At 38.2% G+C, this 18,344-nt stretch overlaps 1 protein-coding gene across 12 annotated transcripts in view; it reads left to right on the top strand.

Moving 5' to 3' along the window:
- The window catches only part of ppfia2 (PTPRF interacting protein alpha 2), a 956,251-nt gene that overhangs the window by 898,853 nt on the left and 39,054 nt on the right, over nt 1–18,344 (top strand). For 9 of the 12 annotated variants that reach the window (XM_039761753.1, XM_039761757.1, XM_039761759.1 and 6 more), the window contains 3 exons: nt 992–1,192; nt 8,600–8,662; nt 16,177–16,206. In XM_039761753.1, the coding sequence (XP_039617687.1) occupies nt 992–1,192; nt 8,600–8,662; nt 16,177–16,206 (294 nt within the window). The remainder of the gene's footprint in view (nt 1–991; nt 1,193–8,599; nt 8,663–16,176; nt 16,207–18,344) is intronic. The other 3 variants (XM_039761760.1, XM_039761763.1, XM_039761756.1) reach the window with 2 other exon arrangements.

Here is an 18,344-nt window from a genome sequence, read left to right as displayed (position 1 = left end):
CTCATAACAGTGACAAAACAATTACATTGACAGTCATGTTACGTTATTTTTAAAATGTTTCCTTTTCTTTTTCATAACTTCTTTAACACACTACTTCTCCACTGCGAAGCGCGGGTATTTTGCTAATCAATAAACATGAGCTGTACAGGTTCCCCATCCACAAGAACCACCTGCTATTGCCCACTATCCACTAGCATTTATAAGTCTCAGTACCCCCATTGCAGGCTATAAAGCTAGGAAAGTCGGAGATCATGGAAAACAAATAAACTGCTTTCTGATATATTAGAATAACAGAGAATCTAATCTAAGGTTCTTCATTATTGTTGAGTTGTTTACTCTATGATAAAAGTTAGGCCCAGTACATTTCTTAGATGTTTGTCACTCTTTATCTGGTCCATTCAGGACTTTGGCTTGGCCTGCTGATTTTTGACCTTTTTTCAGCCTGAATTCAAGCACACTATCTGTATAACTCTCAATCGTGACTGTGATCAGCTTCTTAATACAATTCATAATACGCAGCTGTTTCAATGTTTTGTTAATGCTAAGGGGTTGCTTTATTATTATTAGCAGGGTTTGCACATGAAAATTTTGACATTTTCCCTTGCTACACATTTTCAGCATTGAAAGTGATACTGCTTTGTTGATAGTTTCTGTTGTACTTAATTTTTGTTAAACTAATTTACCATACTCCATACCTAATCTTTTCTTTTATGGTAACTTACTTACATCCTTAAAATTACACTTTAATTAAAAAATAATATTATTCTTTATTGTCAAATACAAGCTTGAAAGTGTTGCATTTTAATAGACTAATAAATTAGAGTACATGTATAAACTTTTGCAGTGTAAAATAACGTTTTAATTTAATTGAACGTTTTACAGAAATGCATTATTTAGCTAAGTTTAAATGTCAGGGTGTTATAGAAAGCAGGCAAAGGCAACATGAAAATAGTGTGACAGATGAATTTTTCCCATTGTATTTTTTACATAGTTGTGGCTTGGGATGCCAGCTTGGTACGTGGCAGCCTGTCGAGCTAATGTAAAAAGTGGAGCCATCATGTCAGCACTCTCAGACACTGAGATCCAGAGGGAAATTGGAATCAGCAACCCACTGCATCGCCTCAAGTTACGGTTAGCAATCCAGGAGATGGTGTCATTAACCAGCCCTTCTGCACCTCCAACCTCCAGAACAGTAAGTCACACTTTTTTATTTCTATGTTATCTGCTGCATTTTAACACTTTTTCAAAGGCATCAGACCTTAATGATAACAAGTTTTGATGAAAAGAGCCTGACATGCTCCCATAAAGTATAAACGAGACAATCAGACTTTGAACCGATGCACGGGCCTAGGGGGAGAATGGCATATTTGACATACAAAGATCAACTATTCCATAATCATAGGTGGGTGGGTCATAGTGAAGAGTAGTAGATTTATATATCAGAAACATAATAAAGGTACTGCGGTGGGCTGGCACCCTGCCCGGGGTTTGTTTCCTGCCTTGCGCCCTGTGTTGGCTGGGATTGGCTCCAGCAGACCCTCATGACCCTGTAGTTAGGATATAGCGGATTGGATAATGGATGGATAATAAAGGTAAATCTAAATAATGATTAGAAAAAGTTTGTCAGCTAATCAAGGGCAATCGTAGTATGTTCTTTAGGCTTAGCAATATCAAGTATTTTTGGTTTAAAAAAAAGCATCTAAATCAACGTGGACTTAAAATAAAAGGTATTAATCAATAAACATGAGCCATAAAGATTCCCCATATACAGGAGCCAGCAGCTGTTGCCCACTATTCCTGGCACTATTGAGCCTTAGTATCCCTATTACAGACTGTAAAGCTAGGAAAGCTGGTGATCATGGAAAGCAAATAAACACTAAACAGCTTTTAACATTATGTATAAAAACACAGCACATTCTTCCAGTAATTTACAATAATTCAGATATAATAGCATTATGGATAAGGCACTGGAGATGATTCACTTCCTACATCCCATTGACCATGTCTGAGCAATTTCTTAACCTGCCTCTGCTCCAAATGTTAAAAGTATCTGGAAGCTGATCCTGATTTTGTAAGTTGCCTTGGATGTGGGTGTCAGTTAAGTATATGATAATAATTATACATTTTCAGTAGTGTTAAGCATGTTTGTATCAGTCAACAGGTGTTACTTTATTAACTTTAAAAAACATACTGTTTGAATAGTTTCAGAGTTTTATTCTGAGCAGCTGCATAAGTAACTTCATTGTCCAGAAAGCGGGGCTACCCTCTTAGTCCTGACACCGTGGCACAGTGTTTACAGTATGTCTACTGTTTCAGCTAGAACACTGTCATTTGCCCATTTAGCTGGTGTTTGTGTCACCTTTTCTTCAGACAGCCCTCTTTCCTAAATCCTAATTTGCTCAGATTAGGTTAATTGGTGCCTTTCAATTGTCCTAACATTAGTTAATGTGCTAGTTTTTTTTTTGACTGACACTTCATCCATGGTAGATTCCTGCAGGATATATTGCCTACAAACTTGAATTGTAATAAAAATGAATGAATGAATGATTAGAGTTCTGTCTTGTTAGCCTTGAAGGTCAGTGTCTGTAGACGTGTTAAGGTAAAGGATAAATATGAATGTGTGGAGTAGGGAGGATTTTTTTCTCCACATTTAATTTCAGGCAAGTTTTAGTACTGGTTTTTGCCTTTTTGTGTAGTTATTGTATTTCTCACCAGATGTTAATTGTTCCAGTTGTTTAGAATTAACAGATACAGTTTGTTTAATAATTAACACTGTTTGATAGCTCCAAGGATAAAAAGCATAACAGTTAATAACTTACAGAAAAGAAGCTTTTTTTCAGGATGTTTGCTGCAGTAGTTCTGCGTTTCACAATATTTTATACTTTAATAGAGAACTTCATTTGGAAATTCTTCCAGTATACTAGGAGGCAAAATCCAGCTGTAGACAGGCAACTATACCTATTTAATATGGAAAAGCAATACATTATGAACTATACATTCATCTGTCCATATTCTAAAACCAATTTAGCCCATTTTACGGTCCCGAGGAACAGGCCCACAGCAGAAGGTACCTCTTTACTAGGAACCAAATGCCACTGCTCACTTCCACCATTCCCATTTTGACTGAGCAATTGACACAATCAGTTTGAGACAAATTATCAGGGATGGGGAGAATATGCAAATTCCACACAGAGAGTGGCCAGACCAGGATTTGTACCTTGGAGCAGCTTTAATAAAGCAGCAGTGTTCACTACTACTCCTCTGATTCATTTTACTAACGGAAATTCATATATGTTTTCAAAATGTTATCAATTGGAAAACATGACATCAATCCTAAACTCAGTAATGATAGATAGACAGACAGACAGTCCGTCATTAAGTAAGTGCAATATTTGTACCTAAGGGTAGTAACTATCTGAGACTAATTTTTGTGACACCTCGTGTAGTTGGAATGTGGTCAGCAAACTACATGCAATGTTATCCATATTCATTTTTTTCCCAAACAATTTTGATCAAAATTAGGGGCGGAGTAGTGGCTCTGAGGCTAAGGATCTGCGCTGGAATCCTGAAGGTTGCTGGTTCGAATCCCCATCACTGCCAAAAGAGATGCTACTCTGCTGGGCCCTTAACCTTCAATTGCTCCAGGGGCGCTGTACAATGGCTGGCCCTGTGCTCTGACCCCGAAAAGATGCATTTCACTGTGTGTTATCCTGTATAACTATGTATGTGACAAATAAATAAAGAATTATTGAATTATAAAGAATTATTATAGATTTCATAGTCTTATGGGTAATTGTTAAATTATTTTAAAAGATTACCTAATGTTTTTTGCAAACATTAGAAAGTAGATATGAGAATGTTATGTTATCGGCGGCACAGTGGTTAGTGATGTTGCCTCACAGCTCCAGAGTCCTCGATTACAAATTATGCTCCTGTGCCTCTGTGGGTTTTACTCTCACAGCCCAAAGAAGTTGTTTTTGGCTTAATTAGTTACTCTGATTTACCATAATTTGAGACGGCATGGGCGTGTGTGTGTTGTAGTCCACTATAAAGGAGTTGTACCCCATTCAGGATTGATTCACGCCTTGTATCCTTAGGATGCTCTAATAAGCATAGAGCACCTTGGGCCTTGGACTGCCTAAACACAATAGAAAATAGATAGGAGGAAATTTTTTTTTCAAAGTATGGAAAAATATATATACTGAATATCTTAAACAATAATAGCTCAGTGGTTAGTACTGCCACCTCTTGTCACAAGAGTCCTGGATTTCAGTCCCTTGCCTGGGCATTTGTCTTGTGTGGGTTTTGCATTTTCACTCCATCACTCCCACATCCAAAGACAAGTGGGATTTCAAACGTGTGTGTATGGCTGAGCGCTGATTGGTTGGTTCCTGCCTTTCATCCAATGACCCTGAGCTGGATTAGGTGAGTTTAAACATTGTTTGTATGACATATTCTTTAACAAAATGCAACACTTTCTCTACCTGTCCTTGCTTTAATCCTGTTCAGAATTGCAAAGAACTGGATTTTGGAACATGTAGAGAATGTAGAAAAGAGTAGTGATTTTATTTAGCCATGTACAATGTATAATTTGTAAATCTTTAGCATAGATTAGTAGAAGCAACATGAAATGACATCTGAATGGTTTTTGATTTTTTTGTTTCCCCCAAAATGATCAGGACACCTTTAAGTTGTAAACTGTCGAGTTTTGTATTCAGAATCAGAATCAGAAAACTTTATTAATCCCGGCGGAAATTAATTCCGTTACAACTTAACAACAGACAAGGGACATGTTACACTAAGAGCAGGTATAAAGTAATCATGTAAATATAAATAAAGTATAATAAATGTAAGTATCAAACTAAAGTACAGAGTGTTGCATCTTAAGTTGATATTGCACATTATGAGAACAAATAAGAGTTATTCTCATGTGAAGAGCAGACTATTTATTGCACAAGAACAGATAGCATGTTACACATTTCAAGTGCTTGAAAAAATGTACTTGGATATCCAATAAAGAAAAAGGGTAATAACTTAAAGTGTTGTTACGTGTATGACAACAATTGCATTCTTGTAATTATAACAAAATGGGTAGAGGGAGAGAAAAAAAAACAAGTGTGACTTTCATTCATTTTAAGGTAATGCCAAAGCCGAACTTTCCATGTTCATTTAATTTTTAAAAAACAGTATGCAAACATGAAGCCTTTCTAACTCTAATATGACTTTATGCTCACAGCTGAGGCTTTCAGTATAATTATTTTTATCAAAATTAGGAATTTGCTCCCTGCAAACAAAGATAAAAATCTCCTAAAGAAACATAAAGCAGATTGTCTTTTACGAGTAAAATTAAAGAAGTAGCATCTAATAAGGTAGTCTGATAAGGATGCTGTCATAGTGTATGTCTTCTTCAGTACACAGGAGTGGTATTGTTACCGAAATGGGTCATTATAACCACTTGAGTATGGCCAAGCCTGTACCGCATTATTATTTTTTTATTATCCATGCAATCATCCATTTGCATTGTGGTAAATCACTCGGAAATCTCCCCACTGCCTCTTATTTAGAGAAAGAAATTGTTATAAATGATTACAAGGACCATTAAAAACAGCAAGGCATCTGGCTGGCTATAAAGGACACATCTGGCATGCTAGTTAAAAATGTGTTAATATGTGATCGCTCCTAATAAGCAACAGAAAAGAAATGAAGTGTTACATATTCTGTTCATTGTTATTATCAGGTATGGTATTTTCAGTTATTTGAGAGTATATCTTGTTAGATATAATGATTGTGCATTTCTACACAACAAATACGTTCTTGCACGCCATTGAGGCGTTGACATTGGTTAAAAATGAAAATGTTAGTCAGTTACATTTCCTTTTTTATGATCACATAAGCAGTGGGTGGCATAGTCGTTAGCACTGAACTGAATTACAAAGCTCCAGAAGACTGGCTTTAAATCCTGGCCTGGTCTCTGTCTGGTTGGACTCTGCATGATCTCCAGTGTCCATGTGAGTTTTTCTCCAGAGGTTCCATTGTCCTCACACATCTCACAGACATGCATATTAGATTAACTGCTGTGTGAATGTGTCCTTTTCACACATCTGGTTCATTGCCCTGCTACTACTGAGATACACTTCTAATCACTGTGGCACTAAATTGAATTAAACAGGTTTTAGTAAATCTATGGAGGAATGGTATATAAATACATATTTCTGCAAATGTACAGTATATGTATATACTGTATATATACAGGTTTAATCAAAGATGAAACACCAATTCAGCACTTCAGGTAATTGATACTAAAGAAAAGTGTGTTCCAGCACTCACACTTTGATGAGAACCTCCATCAATTGAGGATAAGACCTCAATTAGGGAATCTTAAACCATTTTTAGGTGTTATTATTAGCCACTCAAGTTGAAAAGTTACTCCATTACGCTAGCAAAACAGAAATGATGTAGTCCTTCACAGTACATAACAGCTAGTGCTGTGACATACTTACTTTTGATTGTAAGTTGTCAACAACAGCATTTATTTCTGTAGAGGAATGTAACTCAAAGTTCTTTCCAGGCTATCAAAGGAACATTGCTAGAAAAGAAAAACAAAGTAGAATTAGATATGAAGAAGAATTAATAACTTAATTACCAATGATAGTAAATGAGAATAAATCAAGTCAATATTTATAAGTTAAGAATAAGTCAGATGGTGAGGGAAGGGTGAAAAAAAAACCAAAATCTGCAGGGATTCTAAGGCCAAAAGACCATTCAGCCTGGGAATTGTACCTAACATAAATTTACAGTACTTAACTATTTCCTCATTGTTTTTTTATGTTTCGTCCTAGAAAGTTTGATGCAGTGGGTCTTAGTGACAGCTGGAGTATCCACTCTCATTCGAACATCACAGGCAGAAAGTTGCACAGTGCTTTGGTAAATGTGGTGGTGGCACATAAAGTAACTGTGGTATATTCATAAGCAGTGAAATGGAGTCACGCTTTGCTTAAACATCTAAAATAATGTGTACTGGCACACTCTGTGAATAAGATGTTCTGTATCTAAACAGCTCCTCATTTCAGTAAATGATGATCCTTAACAACTTGGTTTATTTATTGTGTGCTCCTACTCTGCACTTATCTTAGAACACAAGTATTCACTTAATATTGGCAGGTCATGTACTTATATGTTGTTCAATAAAATTGTATTTTATGTTCTAGTGATCAAATAAAACATATAGTGCCATAAAGTGGTATTGTTTGTACATTTGAAGCTTTCAGAACTTCAGTCTTTACTTGCACATGCTTTATTAGCAACACTAAAAAAAACACACATAGCATTTAGCCTTACAGCTGCTAAGGTATTATCCCTTCATTCAGTTTTGAATTCCCATATTAACTCTCCCACAGATGCAAATATCCATGGGATTACTTCCACCAAAGGGCGTTTCAGGCCCCTAAATGAGGTGCTGACAGAGCACAGTATGAATTTGCATCCAGAATGACTTGTCCTCAGCCCTTATTAGGAGATTTACCATGGGAGAGGGTGGGAAAGATTTTATCAGCCCCATCACATAGCAGATTTCTAGACTGTAGAAGCAGACTAGGATACAGGAAATCAGGATCATTTTTCTTTGTTTATGGGTCTCACGGGAAGCAGTGTGTTGTGATTGTCAAGAAACTCCTGACATCCTTATGTATGGTATCCCCCTACTCAGAGCTCATGGCAGAAGCAAGTGGCAAAGGGGAGAGTGCGGTCGAAAAAGTAATGAGGAATAAGTATTGAGGTTTTGGAAGGTATTCACATGGGGAAACCACCTTTCTGTTAGAAGTGGAAAGTATGGGTGAACACAAAAATTGTTTTGAATTTCCTCCTGTTGCATGGCCCATGTTTGTTTAATACATTTTTGGCATATTTTGTTCTGACATAGATTAATGAGACTAGTACACTATCTAGAGTTACAGTATTTCCTTCCTGCCCACAGTTCAGTGCCGCGTCCATAGCATTTGATTCCCGTTGACTCAGAAATCATATTTAGCAGGTTCAATAATTCAGTAGATTGATGGATGAGAGAATGAATGTGCACACACACCCACATACACATATATATGTGTGTGTGTGTATGTGTGTATATATATATATATTCATTTAGTTAGCTTTTTGTCTAAATTCAGTGTTACTTCCTTTGTTAAGATGAATTTTACTTGGCAGTATCTTCAAAAATTTTGAACATGTAATCTTTCTTACTTCTTCACTACTTCTTGTCAAAGAGCTCAAAAATCTGAACCCAAGGTCATTATCTAGCTTCATCTATCTGTTAACTAATCACAATCTTAACCTCCGTCTCTCTGTAGCTCATTTTATTATCATTGTTCCTATAGTGTGTTTTACTTTTCTAATCAATAAAATGCTTTTATTAAATTTGTTTCCACTAATATGCAGTTAATGAAACTTACATACAATACAATTCCCTCCATGAATGGTGAGAGTGATTCTGTTCTGTTTATGATGTTATTAACACTGTTGACTTATAGTGGTGCTGCCTTTCTTCTTTAATACTGCTTACCTCCTTTGGATTGTTCCTGTTCCACTGTGGGTCCTGTTTCTTTAGCCCTCTGGCAATGTGTGGGTGACCCACGAGGAAATGGAAAACCTAACAGCTCCAACAAAAGCGGTTAGTGGTGCTTTCTTTTCTTTATTCTCTGCATGCCTGTTGTGTGGTGCAGTACAGCATGTGGTGGTGCTTTCTTTGTTGACTTGCCTGTAGTGTTGTGTTTAATGATGTGCTATTTATGATTATGACAAATTATCTAAAAACTAAATGTTGCTGATAATGCATACATAATGCTAAAGCAATGCCATCTTTCTACTATAATGTGATGCATAACATTTTAATCACATAAACTATGAGTACTATCAACCATGAAATTAGGTCATGAGCCCAAAAATCAAGAGGGTTAAAGCATCCTCAGACTACCTAACTTTAAAAGGGTAGGCAAATAACCACAATCTACTGAAACAGCAAGCATTGGGGGTGTTGTTTATTAATATTATGGATCAAAAACTAATTACGAGATTTAGAAGTCCATCAGGCTGGAAGCAAATTCATATTTCTCTCTGCATGTCAAAAGTGAGAATGATATCTTAAAATAAACAAATAAATATTTCCACAAATACATATTTTGTTAAAAATTGATAATTACTTATCAGAGGGTTCTGTTGCTAAAATACACCTTAACCACATAACAAGGAAAGACTGTACTTCACTCTACTGGAGTCCAGCTGTGTGCAAAATCAGACCTGAAAGGACTACAACTTATATTTGCTATCAGTTCCCTCAATCAGTGAGGAATTGTTGGTTGGGATTGAATTCATGCTATGCCACTTACTCAAATGTTCCTCAATGTTTGTGTGTCTTTATTTTGTAAATCGTATTACTTCACAGCTGTATTATTATTTTAACACTGCTGACTACACTATAATTAGTGGAAGCATACACTACTATGCTTTCTACTAGTATATACTATGTGTTCTATATACAATGTGTTTTCCAGTTTTTCTTCAAATCGAATCAGTTGAAATGTAATGAATGACATAAAATGGTGAAAAGGTAAGCAATAAACTACCAGATGTTTAAATTTAAAGTTTAGGTCAGCAAAAACTGAAAAAATTCAGAATATTACAAATAGGCCCTTTTCAGGTAACAACTAATAGGTTACAATCTACAAATGTTCTGCAGAAATGAAAGTAAATTAAGATTTGTAAGTTGAAGCAAACAATTTGCACAGGTGTCCCGACTTCTGTTGATTACTTAAAAAACCCTCTGTCTGTTTAAAGCAGAGCTAGAACAGACTGTGTTACTATACGCTCTGAAGTACTACTTGGACAATAATACACTGTAGAAAGTTGCAAATTGCAATGATAATGGCAAGAAAATAACAATTAACAAATGAAATGAGACAGAGCATTATTACCCTCAGAAGTGTAGGCCTTTCATTTAGAGAAATTAAAAAAAGTGTCAGTGAGTACAATGCCCTACACAATCCAAAGGCAACTAAAAATTGTAAGAAACTCTGATAGGAAGAGATTTGGAAGAGCCAAAGTCAAGACAAGATTCTGAGGGCGACCAGGCGCCTCATAGCACAACAGCATACCAACATCTGTCTGTCTGTCTGTCTATCTATCTATCTATAAAAAAACTCAATTAATTTTCTAATTTACTTTAATAAATCTGCAGCTTAGATTTAACAAGAGAATAGAGAATAACTATGGTTTCTTGTTTTAAAATTTCTTTATAATTTTCTTGTTTAGGCTAAATTAAATTGTAAACTTATACGGTATAATGAAAGACCTTTCTAGCTTAGTTTTTGCATATATGTTGTTTTGAGCTCCAATAAGCTGAACTATTCAATGAAGAAATTCAATTAGGTATTTGTGACCCGAAGATAATTAAAATGCTAATCCCTTAGACAGTTAAGTGAAATTGTACATTACTTTGTCATGGTTCTTTTTCATTGAAATCAGAAACCTCCTTACAATAGGCTAAAATCAAAGCAATTCATAACCGGTTAATTTGTTATTCCAATGTATCAGCAACTCTGTAAGTTTCTAGCATGTAATTACGTTTGTAATGCATTGCCATAAACATTCAGCTTCATTTTAAATGCATTGTGGTGTATCAATATTGACTTGTTTTAAATGACTTGGAGACAAAGATAGTGTATGGGTAGATGAGCTGCCAAAGGACTAATAGAAAATATATCAGGCCTGGGTTTCTTAATCTGATTAATAAATTAAAATTACAAATGTAATGGTTAAAATTTTTTGTGTGATTTCCTGGAGTTTACTGTGTAAAACGGAACTGCTGAAATGTAACATGTGCAAGTCCATCAACACACATGTAACATCACACTGATATAGTGAGATTAGTCTAACAATCAGCTTCCTCAACTGTCCATTATCTATCTATCTATCTATCTATCTGTCTGTCTGTCTGTCTGTCTGTCTGCCTGCCTGCCTGCCTGCCTGCCTGCCTGTCTGTCTGTCTGTCTGTCTGTCTGTCTATCTATCTATCTATCTATCTATCTATCTATCTGTACATCATGTATTTATAGGATCTCAGTCTTTTTTAAGCACTCTGTCACTGGCCTCCTTTTATGTTGCAGCTTCCATCCATCCATCCATTCTCTTCCGCTTATCCGAGGTCGGGTCGCGGGGGCAGCAGCTTAAGCAGAGAGGCCCAGACTTCCCTCTCCCCGGCCACTTCTTCCAGCTCTTCCGGGAGAATCCCAAGGCGTTCCCAGGCCAGCCGGGAGACATAGTCCCTCCAGCGTGTCCTGGGTCTTCCCCGGGGCCTCCTCCCGGTTGGATGTGCCCGGAACACCTCACCAGGGAGGCGTCCAGGAGGCATCCTGATCAGATGCCCGAGCCACCTCATCTGACTCCTCTCGATGTGGAGGAGCAGCGGCTCTACTCTGAGCCCCTCCCGGATGACTGAGCTTCTCACCCTATCTTTAAGGGAAAGCCCAGACACCCTGCGGAGGAAACTCATTTCAGCCGCTTGTATTCGCGATCTCGTTCTTTCGGTCACTACCCATAGCTCATGACCATAGGTGAGGGTAGGAAGGTAGATCGACTGGTAAATTGAGAGCTTTGCCTTACGGCTCAGCTCCTTTTCACCACGACAGACCGATGCAGAGCCCGCATCACTGCGGATGCCGCACCGATCCGCCTGTCGATCTCACACTCCATTCTTCCCTCACTCGTGAACAAGACCCCGAGATACTTGAACTCCTCCACTTGGGGCAGGATCTCTCCCCAACCCTGAGAGGGCACTCCACCCTTTTCCGGCTGAGGACCATGCGCGGATTTGGAGGTGCTGATTCCCATCCCAGCCGCTTCACACTCAGCTGCGAACCGATCCAGAGAGAGCTGAAGATCACGGCCTGATGAAGCAAACAGGACAACATCATCTGCAAAAAGCAGTGACCCAATCCTGAGTCCACCAAACCGGACCCCTTCAACACCCTGGCTGCGCCTAGAAATTCTGTCCATAAAAGTTATGAACAGAATCGGTGACAAAGGGCAGCCCTGGCGGAGTCCAACTCTCACTGGAAACGGGCTCGACTTACTGCCGGCAATGCGGACCAAGCTCTGACACGGTTGTACAGAGACCGAACAGCTCTTATCAGGGGGTCCGGTACCCCATACTCCCGGAGCACCCCCACAGGATTCCCCGAGGGACACGGTCGAATGCCTTTTCCAAGTCCACAAAACACATGTAGACCGGTCGGGCAAACTCCCATGCACCCTCCAGAACTCTGCTAAGGGTGAAGAGCTGGTCCACTGTTCGCGACCAGGACGAAAACCACACTGTTCCTCCTGAATCCGAGGTTCGACTATCCGACGGACCCTCCTCTCCAGAACCCCGAATAGACTTTTCCAGGGAGGCTGAGGAGTGTGATCCCTCTATAGTTGGAACACACCCTCCGGTCCCCCTTTTTAAAGAGGGGGACCACCACCCCGGTCTGCCAATCCAGAGGCACTGTCCCCGATGTCCATGTGATGTTGCAGAGACGTGTCAACCAAGACAGTCCTACAACATCCAGAGCCTTAAGGAACTCGGGTATCTCATCCACCCCCGGGGCCCTGCCACCAAGGAGTTTTTTGACAACCTCGGTGACTTCAGTCCCAGAGATGGGAGAGCCCACCTCAGAGTCCCCAGGCTCTGCTTCCTCATTGGAAGGCATGTTAGTGGGATTGAGGAGGTCTTCGAGTACTCCTCCCACCGACCCTAAGCGTCGAAGTGAGGTCAGCAGCGCACCATCCCCACTATATACGGTGTTGACACTGCACTGCTTCCCCCTCCTGAGACGCCGGACGGTGGACCAGAATCTCCTCGAAGCCATCCGAAAGTCGTTCTCCATGGCCTCTCCAAACTCCTCCCATGTTGCACCCTTATGTTGCAGCTTTTGATTTTTAAATAAAAATTTGAAGGTTTTGAATAAGAAGAGGAATGTGTGGAAATGAATAAGACGAGCTTTAAGGGGAGAGACATCTTCAAGATGCATGTGCAGTATTGCTAATCAGTTCTTATTTTACTTCCTGATTTTTTTTTTTATTTTAATTTACTGGAATCCTGCCAATATGCCCCAGAGTGGTACTTGTAGACTATTTCTCCTAACATAAACTCCGCTCTTCCAAGAACTCAATCAGGGTGTGACACACACTTTCAGCGCTATCTATATACTTCCTACTCAACAAGAGAGCTGCAAACACAGGGTGTGCACAAACGTAGCAGCTCAGCCATAGCATGCATGTAATGGTGGTTGTTCAATGGTAACACTTTATTTTATAAAAATGTTGGTGTGCTATAGTAAGATTTTTAAAACTTATTTAACTATAAAGGAAATTAAGTTTACGTAAATTTAGTTTGATTTAGTCTGAAACTAAAATGAAATGTTTATCTTTCGTGCACCTGAATTAGTGTTTAAATGAGAATACCAGGAGCACAACCTTGGAATGCATCATAATTTACTGTATACTGTATCTCCTGCTTCCTTTGTCTGATATATATTTTTTTAACTTTTTCCATAATTAATATTTTTTCATCGAACCAACATGTGATATTCCTGGAAAATGTTTTAAACATTTTTTGAAGGATGTACTGTATGTCTTTTTTTCTGGACACAGGAGCTCAAAAGTATAAATGAACAGATATTGTTAGGAAAATTTGTGGACATCTTACACTTGTTAGTCTTAGAGCTGATTAAATTCTAAATGAATTCGTCTATTCACCTCCCAGCTTTTGAACTTCAGAATTTTTAAAGCCATTGCAAACAACAGCCAAAACTGCTCTCAAAGTTTACAGCATTTTGCACATTCATTGAGTATTTTGTAAGAAAGAGGTTTGTGAATTTTGAGTTCAAATCCAAATTTTAAACCCAGTAATGGTATTGCATCTTGCACAAATTCTGGTGAATTCCTACTGCACTCATGTTGTAAATATGATGAAAGTCAAACGCTGGCTACATGTATCTTTTCATTTAATGTAATGCACATGATTTAATACATTTTCCCATTCAGACACATAGTGTCATGCTGGTGGGTGGGGTGCAGTGATTAGCACTGCTGTCTCACAGGTCCAAAATCCTGTGTTTAAAGTTGACATGGTCCTCACATGTCTTGTTTTTGTCTATAGGTTTCTACCATATCTGTAAGTAGGTTTAAAGTTTGTTTAACTGGTGACTCTGAACTTACTCAGGTGTGTGTGAATGTGTGTGTGGCTGCGCTTGCTGGCTCCCTGCGATACAAAATCAGATTAAGTGAGTTTCAGGATGTTATACTTTGATCTTTGTAAGCAGTGTAAACATAAGCACTGCGACAATTACATTAAAATTTCTCAATTTACAGCATAAACAAGCAATACAAGTTTTAGGTGAAAAGATGAAGATGAGACTAAAGTACAAAATGTTACCTTTTATTTCTGAGGATATTTGTGTAATATTTCAGAATCCTAACACTTTGTATGGACGGTCCAGTGGTTCAGTGGTAGCAAATCTCACCACTCCATGCATGGAGATGGCATCTTCTCCTCGTGTTTTCATTTCTTCACACAGTCCAAAGACGTGGAAATTAGTGGGACTGGCAATGATAAATTGTCCTTGGTGTGTGTCTGTGCGTATTTTAACCCTGTCACTGACTGGCGCCTTGTCCAGGAATTTTCCCTGACTTGTTCCTGACACTGGCTGGTATAAACTCCAGCTTGCCCTTGGCCCAGCTCTAGATGAGCAAGTCTGAAAAATGAATGAATGAATGATTACACTTAGTGTTCTGTTTCTCCTATTCTCATTTTATATTCCCAATTATTTAATAAACATTACTGATGATTAAAAAACATAACAATAAAATGGTGAGATTCTGCCAACAAGATGCAATAGATGAACAGATGAACAGAGAAAGACATCATAATTGCTGTCATAAAACAACTCTTGTTGTTATATCGCTCTGTCGCTATTTTTGTTACTTTATTTGACCCTCACATTTAGTGTATGGGCACTGGCAGTGCATTTTTGTCCTGTGCTGTAACCTTTTTTCTTTGTAAACTACCTGTGATAAGTATCATAAGAAATAAGATAACATTCTCAAACACACTTCATCAAGTATGAGGTTGTGGAGACCTATGAAGGGTTCTGTGTAAAAAAAAGATTTAACAAAAGTTTAACCCTACAACAATCACATTTGTCCTCTTCTGTTTAAGTAGCTGCAGCTGTAGGGGACATTACCACTGGCTGTGTAGGATTCAGCTGCCTCACCCAAGGAAAGTAAGCTGGGTCACTGCTTGGCATCTCTTTGGGCAAGGAGTTCTGTGCATTGGCCTTTTCAATAAAGAGTTCCTTTCTTTGAAGATATAGGAAACGAGATTCAGATACAGTTCCAGACAGAAGGGAGTGATGTAGTGCGTACAGTGTTGTTCCTCGAATTCAGGATTTCATTATTGCTATAATCGTATTCATCGTACGCCAAGGTAAATAACAGATGTCGCTGATACAGTCTCGCTGATAATAGCTCTTTTTTTTTTTTTTAAGTAAGTCACTTTAACAAACTGATGGCTGGATAGCTGTGTGGTGTGTTTGTTACTCCTGGTTTTCACTCCCATACACTGGTCTGTCAATAAACACTGCCTTCAGAAAGTGTAAAGCTTGTCACATCATACCCAAGAAGACCCCAAGCTGTAATGGCTGCCAAAAGTGTTTCAACTAAGTACTGAGTAAAAAGTCTAAATACTTGTGTTGATGTAATGTTTCACTTGCTTATTTCTAATGCATTTGTAAGAATTCTAAAACCATTTTTTGGTTTCTCATTCTGGGGTATTGAGTGTTGTTTGATGAGGGTAAAAATGAGTTAAAATGATTTAGCATACAACTGCAACATAAAATGTGAAAAAAGTGAAAAGTTTAAATACTTTCTGAAGGCACTGCATGTGTTAACAACACAAGCACTATATATAACACTTCAATTTTTCCTTATTTTTCTGCTCAGGGTTGGCGCTGGCTTCAAAATGATTAAGGTGCTGTGGTATTCATGTTAATTTCACCTTAACAGTATTTGCGATTTTTCTCATTTTGTTTTTTTTTTTTCCTTTTTCACTTATGCTGGGGCCATTCTTCATGTGGGGCGATACAACAGAAGGAGTCAGAAGAAGGCAGCTGGGCACAGGTATGAAACTGTTCAGATTTATTCTGCACACTGCAGTGCAAACATCAAACTGTAATGTTGTGCATTTGACTTACATCACTTTTATCCAATTTTGGATCCTGTTTAGAAATTAAAGCAATTTAATTTTGAATGTTGTGGCAATCAAAAAAAAAGCACAAAAGCTGAGCATTCATCCATCTCTAGTCGCAAACATTGTGTTCATCTAAGTGACATCTGGGTTTTGAGTTCTGTACATTAGTTATTGCTGTAACCATACTGTTAAATAAGATTAGTGGAGGTAATACAGTAGAAACCTGGAGTACTCAGTAACGGTCCTGGAGGTCCGCAGTTAGCTATAGGATTTCTCTTTAACCAGTTTCTTACTTAGAACCAGTTAATTTACTAATAAAGCAACTTTTTGGGACTTAGTTTGAGCATGAGGAATGTGCAATATTAATAAACTGTATTATTATTATTATAATTTTAGTTAATCCAAAATTGTCTGTTTTAGTTTAAAACAGCTGCATTTTATTTTAATTGTTGCTTGTTTTCTTAACCATACATCAGTTAAAAATAAGGTGCAAATGACAAACAAATCACCAGCTCTCCAGATAACATTCTTACATGTAAACCTGTGTATATACATCATGAAGTCAGTCAGTCAGTGACCCGCTATATCCTAACGCAGGGTCACAGGGGTCTGCTGGAGCTAATCCCAGCCAACACAGGGCGCAACGCAGGAACAAATCCCGGGCAGGGCACCAGCCCACTGCAGGGCACACACACACGCACATCAAGCTAGGGACAATTTAGGATTGCCAATGTACCTAACCTGCGTGTCTTTGGACTGTGGATGGAAACCGGAGCACCCAGAGGAAACCCACACAGACACGGGGAGAACATGCAAACTCCACGCAGAGAGGACCCGGAAAGTGAACCCAGGTCTCCTAACTGTGAGGCAGCAGCACTACCACTTACATCATGAAGTATCTGTGCTAAAAAAATGTTTTGAAATAGATGAGAGGAAAGGGAAGGACCACAAAACATATGGATAAAGTTCTCAGAAAACAAAAAGTATACAATTTTTTGTTTTGGACGAATGAAAGCACTAACAAGCCATATCATTAAATACCAAGTTTAATTTATCTGCTAGGCCTCAATTGAAATTATGAAAGTGGTTGGAATGAAAACCTGCAGTCACTGCGGACTTTCAATCTCATAATTGACTAACCCACTATAAACATTTCATATGGTGATTTACTCTAAAATTACTCATTTTATATAATAGTTTGCAATTATATTGAGCTAATCTAAATCTTGAAAATCAAACAATAGAATGAGTCACACCAAGAAGACTCGTAACTGAAAAGAGAAAGCCATGTTAATAGAGAATACTGAATACATCCTTCACATCATTAAGGTTTATACTGGTCAGTGGCCGAGGAGAGTCATGGCCAGTAAACTGGAGATTATTAATTAATGAAATGGCGGTGGGAGTTGGGAATGGTAGACCTGGGTGTGATGTTTCACAGCAGCTGGCAATAGCTGAGCGCTCCATTTACTTTTATCGATTTTATTGTTGATCGTTCCATGCTTTTGGCACTCATCTGCTGCTTTCCGTGTTTGCTATGTGACTGAAATTGTTTTTGGGTTATGTTGGCTGCAAAGCTTTCGTTCACACTCTCTGAGCTTACTCTTAATGCTGGCGTGTAATTTAGCAAAGGTAATCCACAGAGGATGAATTGTAGGCTCTTGTTGGCATCTTATTGATGTTCTTTGCTGCATGCAATGTTATGATCAGCTTCAGCTTGGTAGGGTTGAAAGTGCCAAGAAGACAGTTCATAGGTTTCTCATTAGCTGTTACTTGTTAGGCTTCAAGACAGGGCGTGTTAGGGATTTACCATGCACAGTATGGTGTCCTGTGTCATTACAGTCAAACAGGATGTGCCAACACTGTTTTCCTTTATATGGTAATACTGATGTGTATTGCTAACTTTGGAAAATTCTTTGCAATAAATAACATTTTATATATCTGAATGTGGACTGAGATTTGTTCTGGAATGATAAACCATTTTAATATTTTTTTCTTTATATAAATACTAGCTGAACTACCTGTCTAAGGCAGGTTGAAATCTAAATAATCAAGCACACCTCATCAT

This window comes from Polypterus senegalus, chromosome 8 (assembly GCF_016835505.1).
Source record: "Polypterus senegalus isolate Bchr_013 chromosome 8, ASM1683550v1, whole genome shotgun sequence".
NCBI lineage: Eukaryota > Metazoa > Chordata > Cladistia > Polypteriformes > Polypteridae > Polypterus > Polypterus senegalus.
Note: the sequence above shows the minus strand (reverse complement) of the source record. Positions and strands in the feature narration are given on the sequence as shown.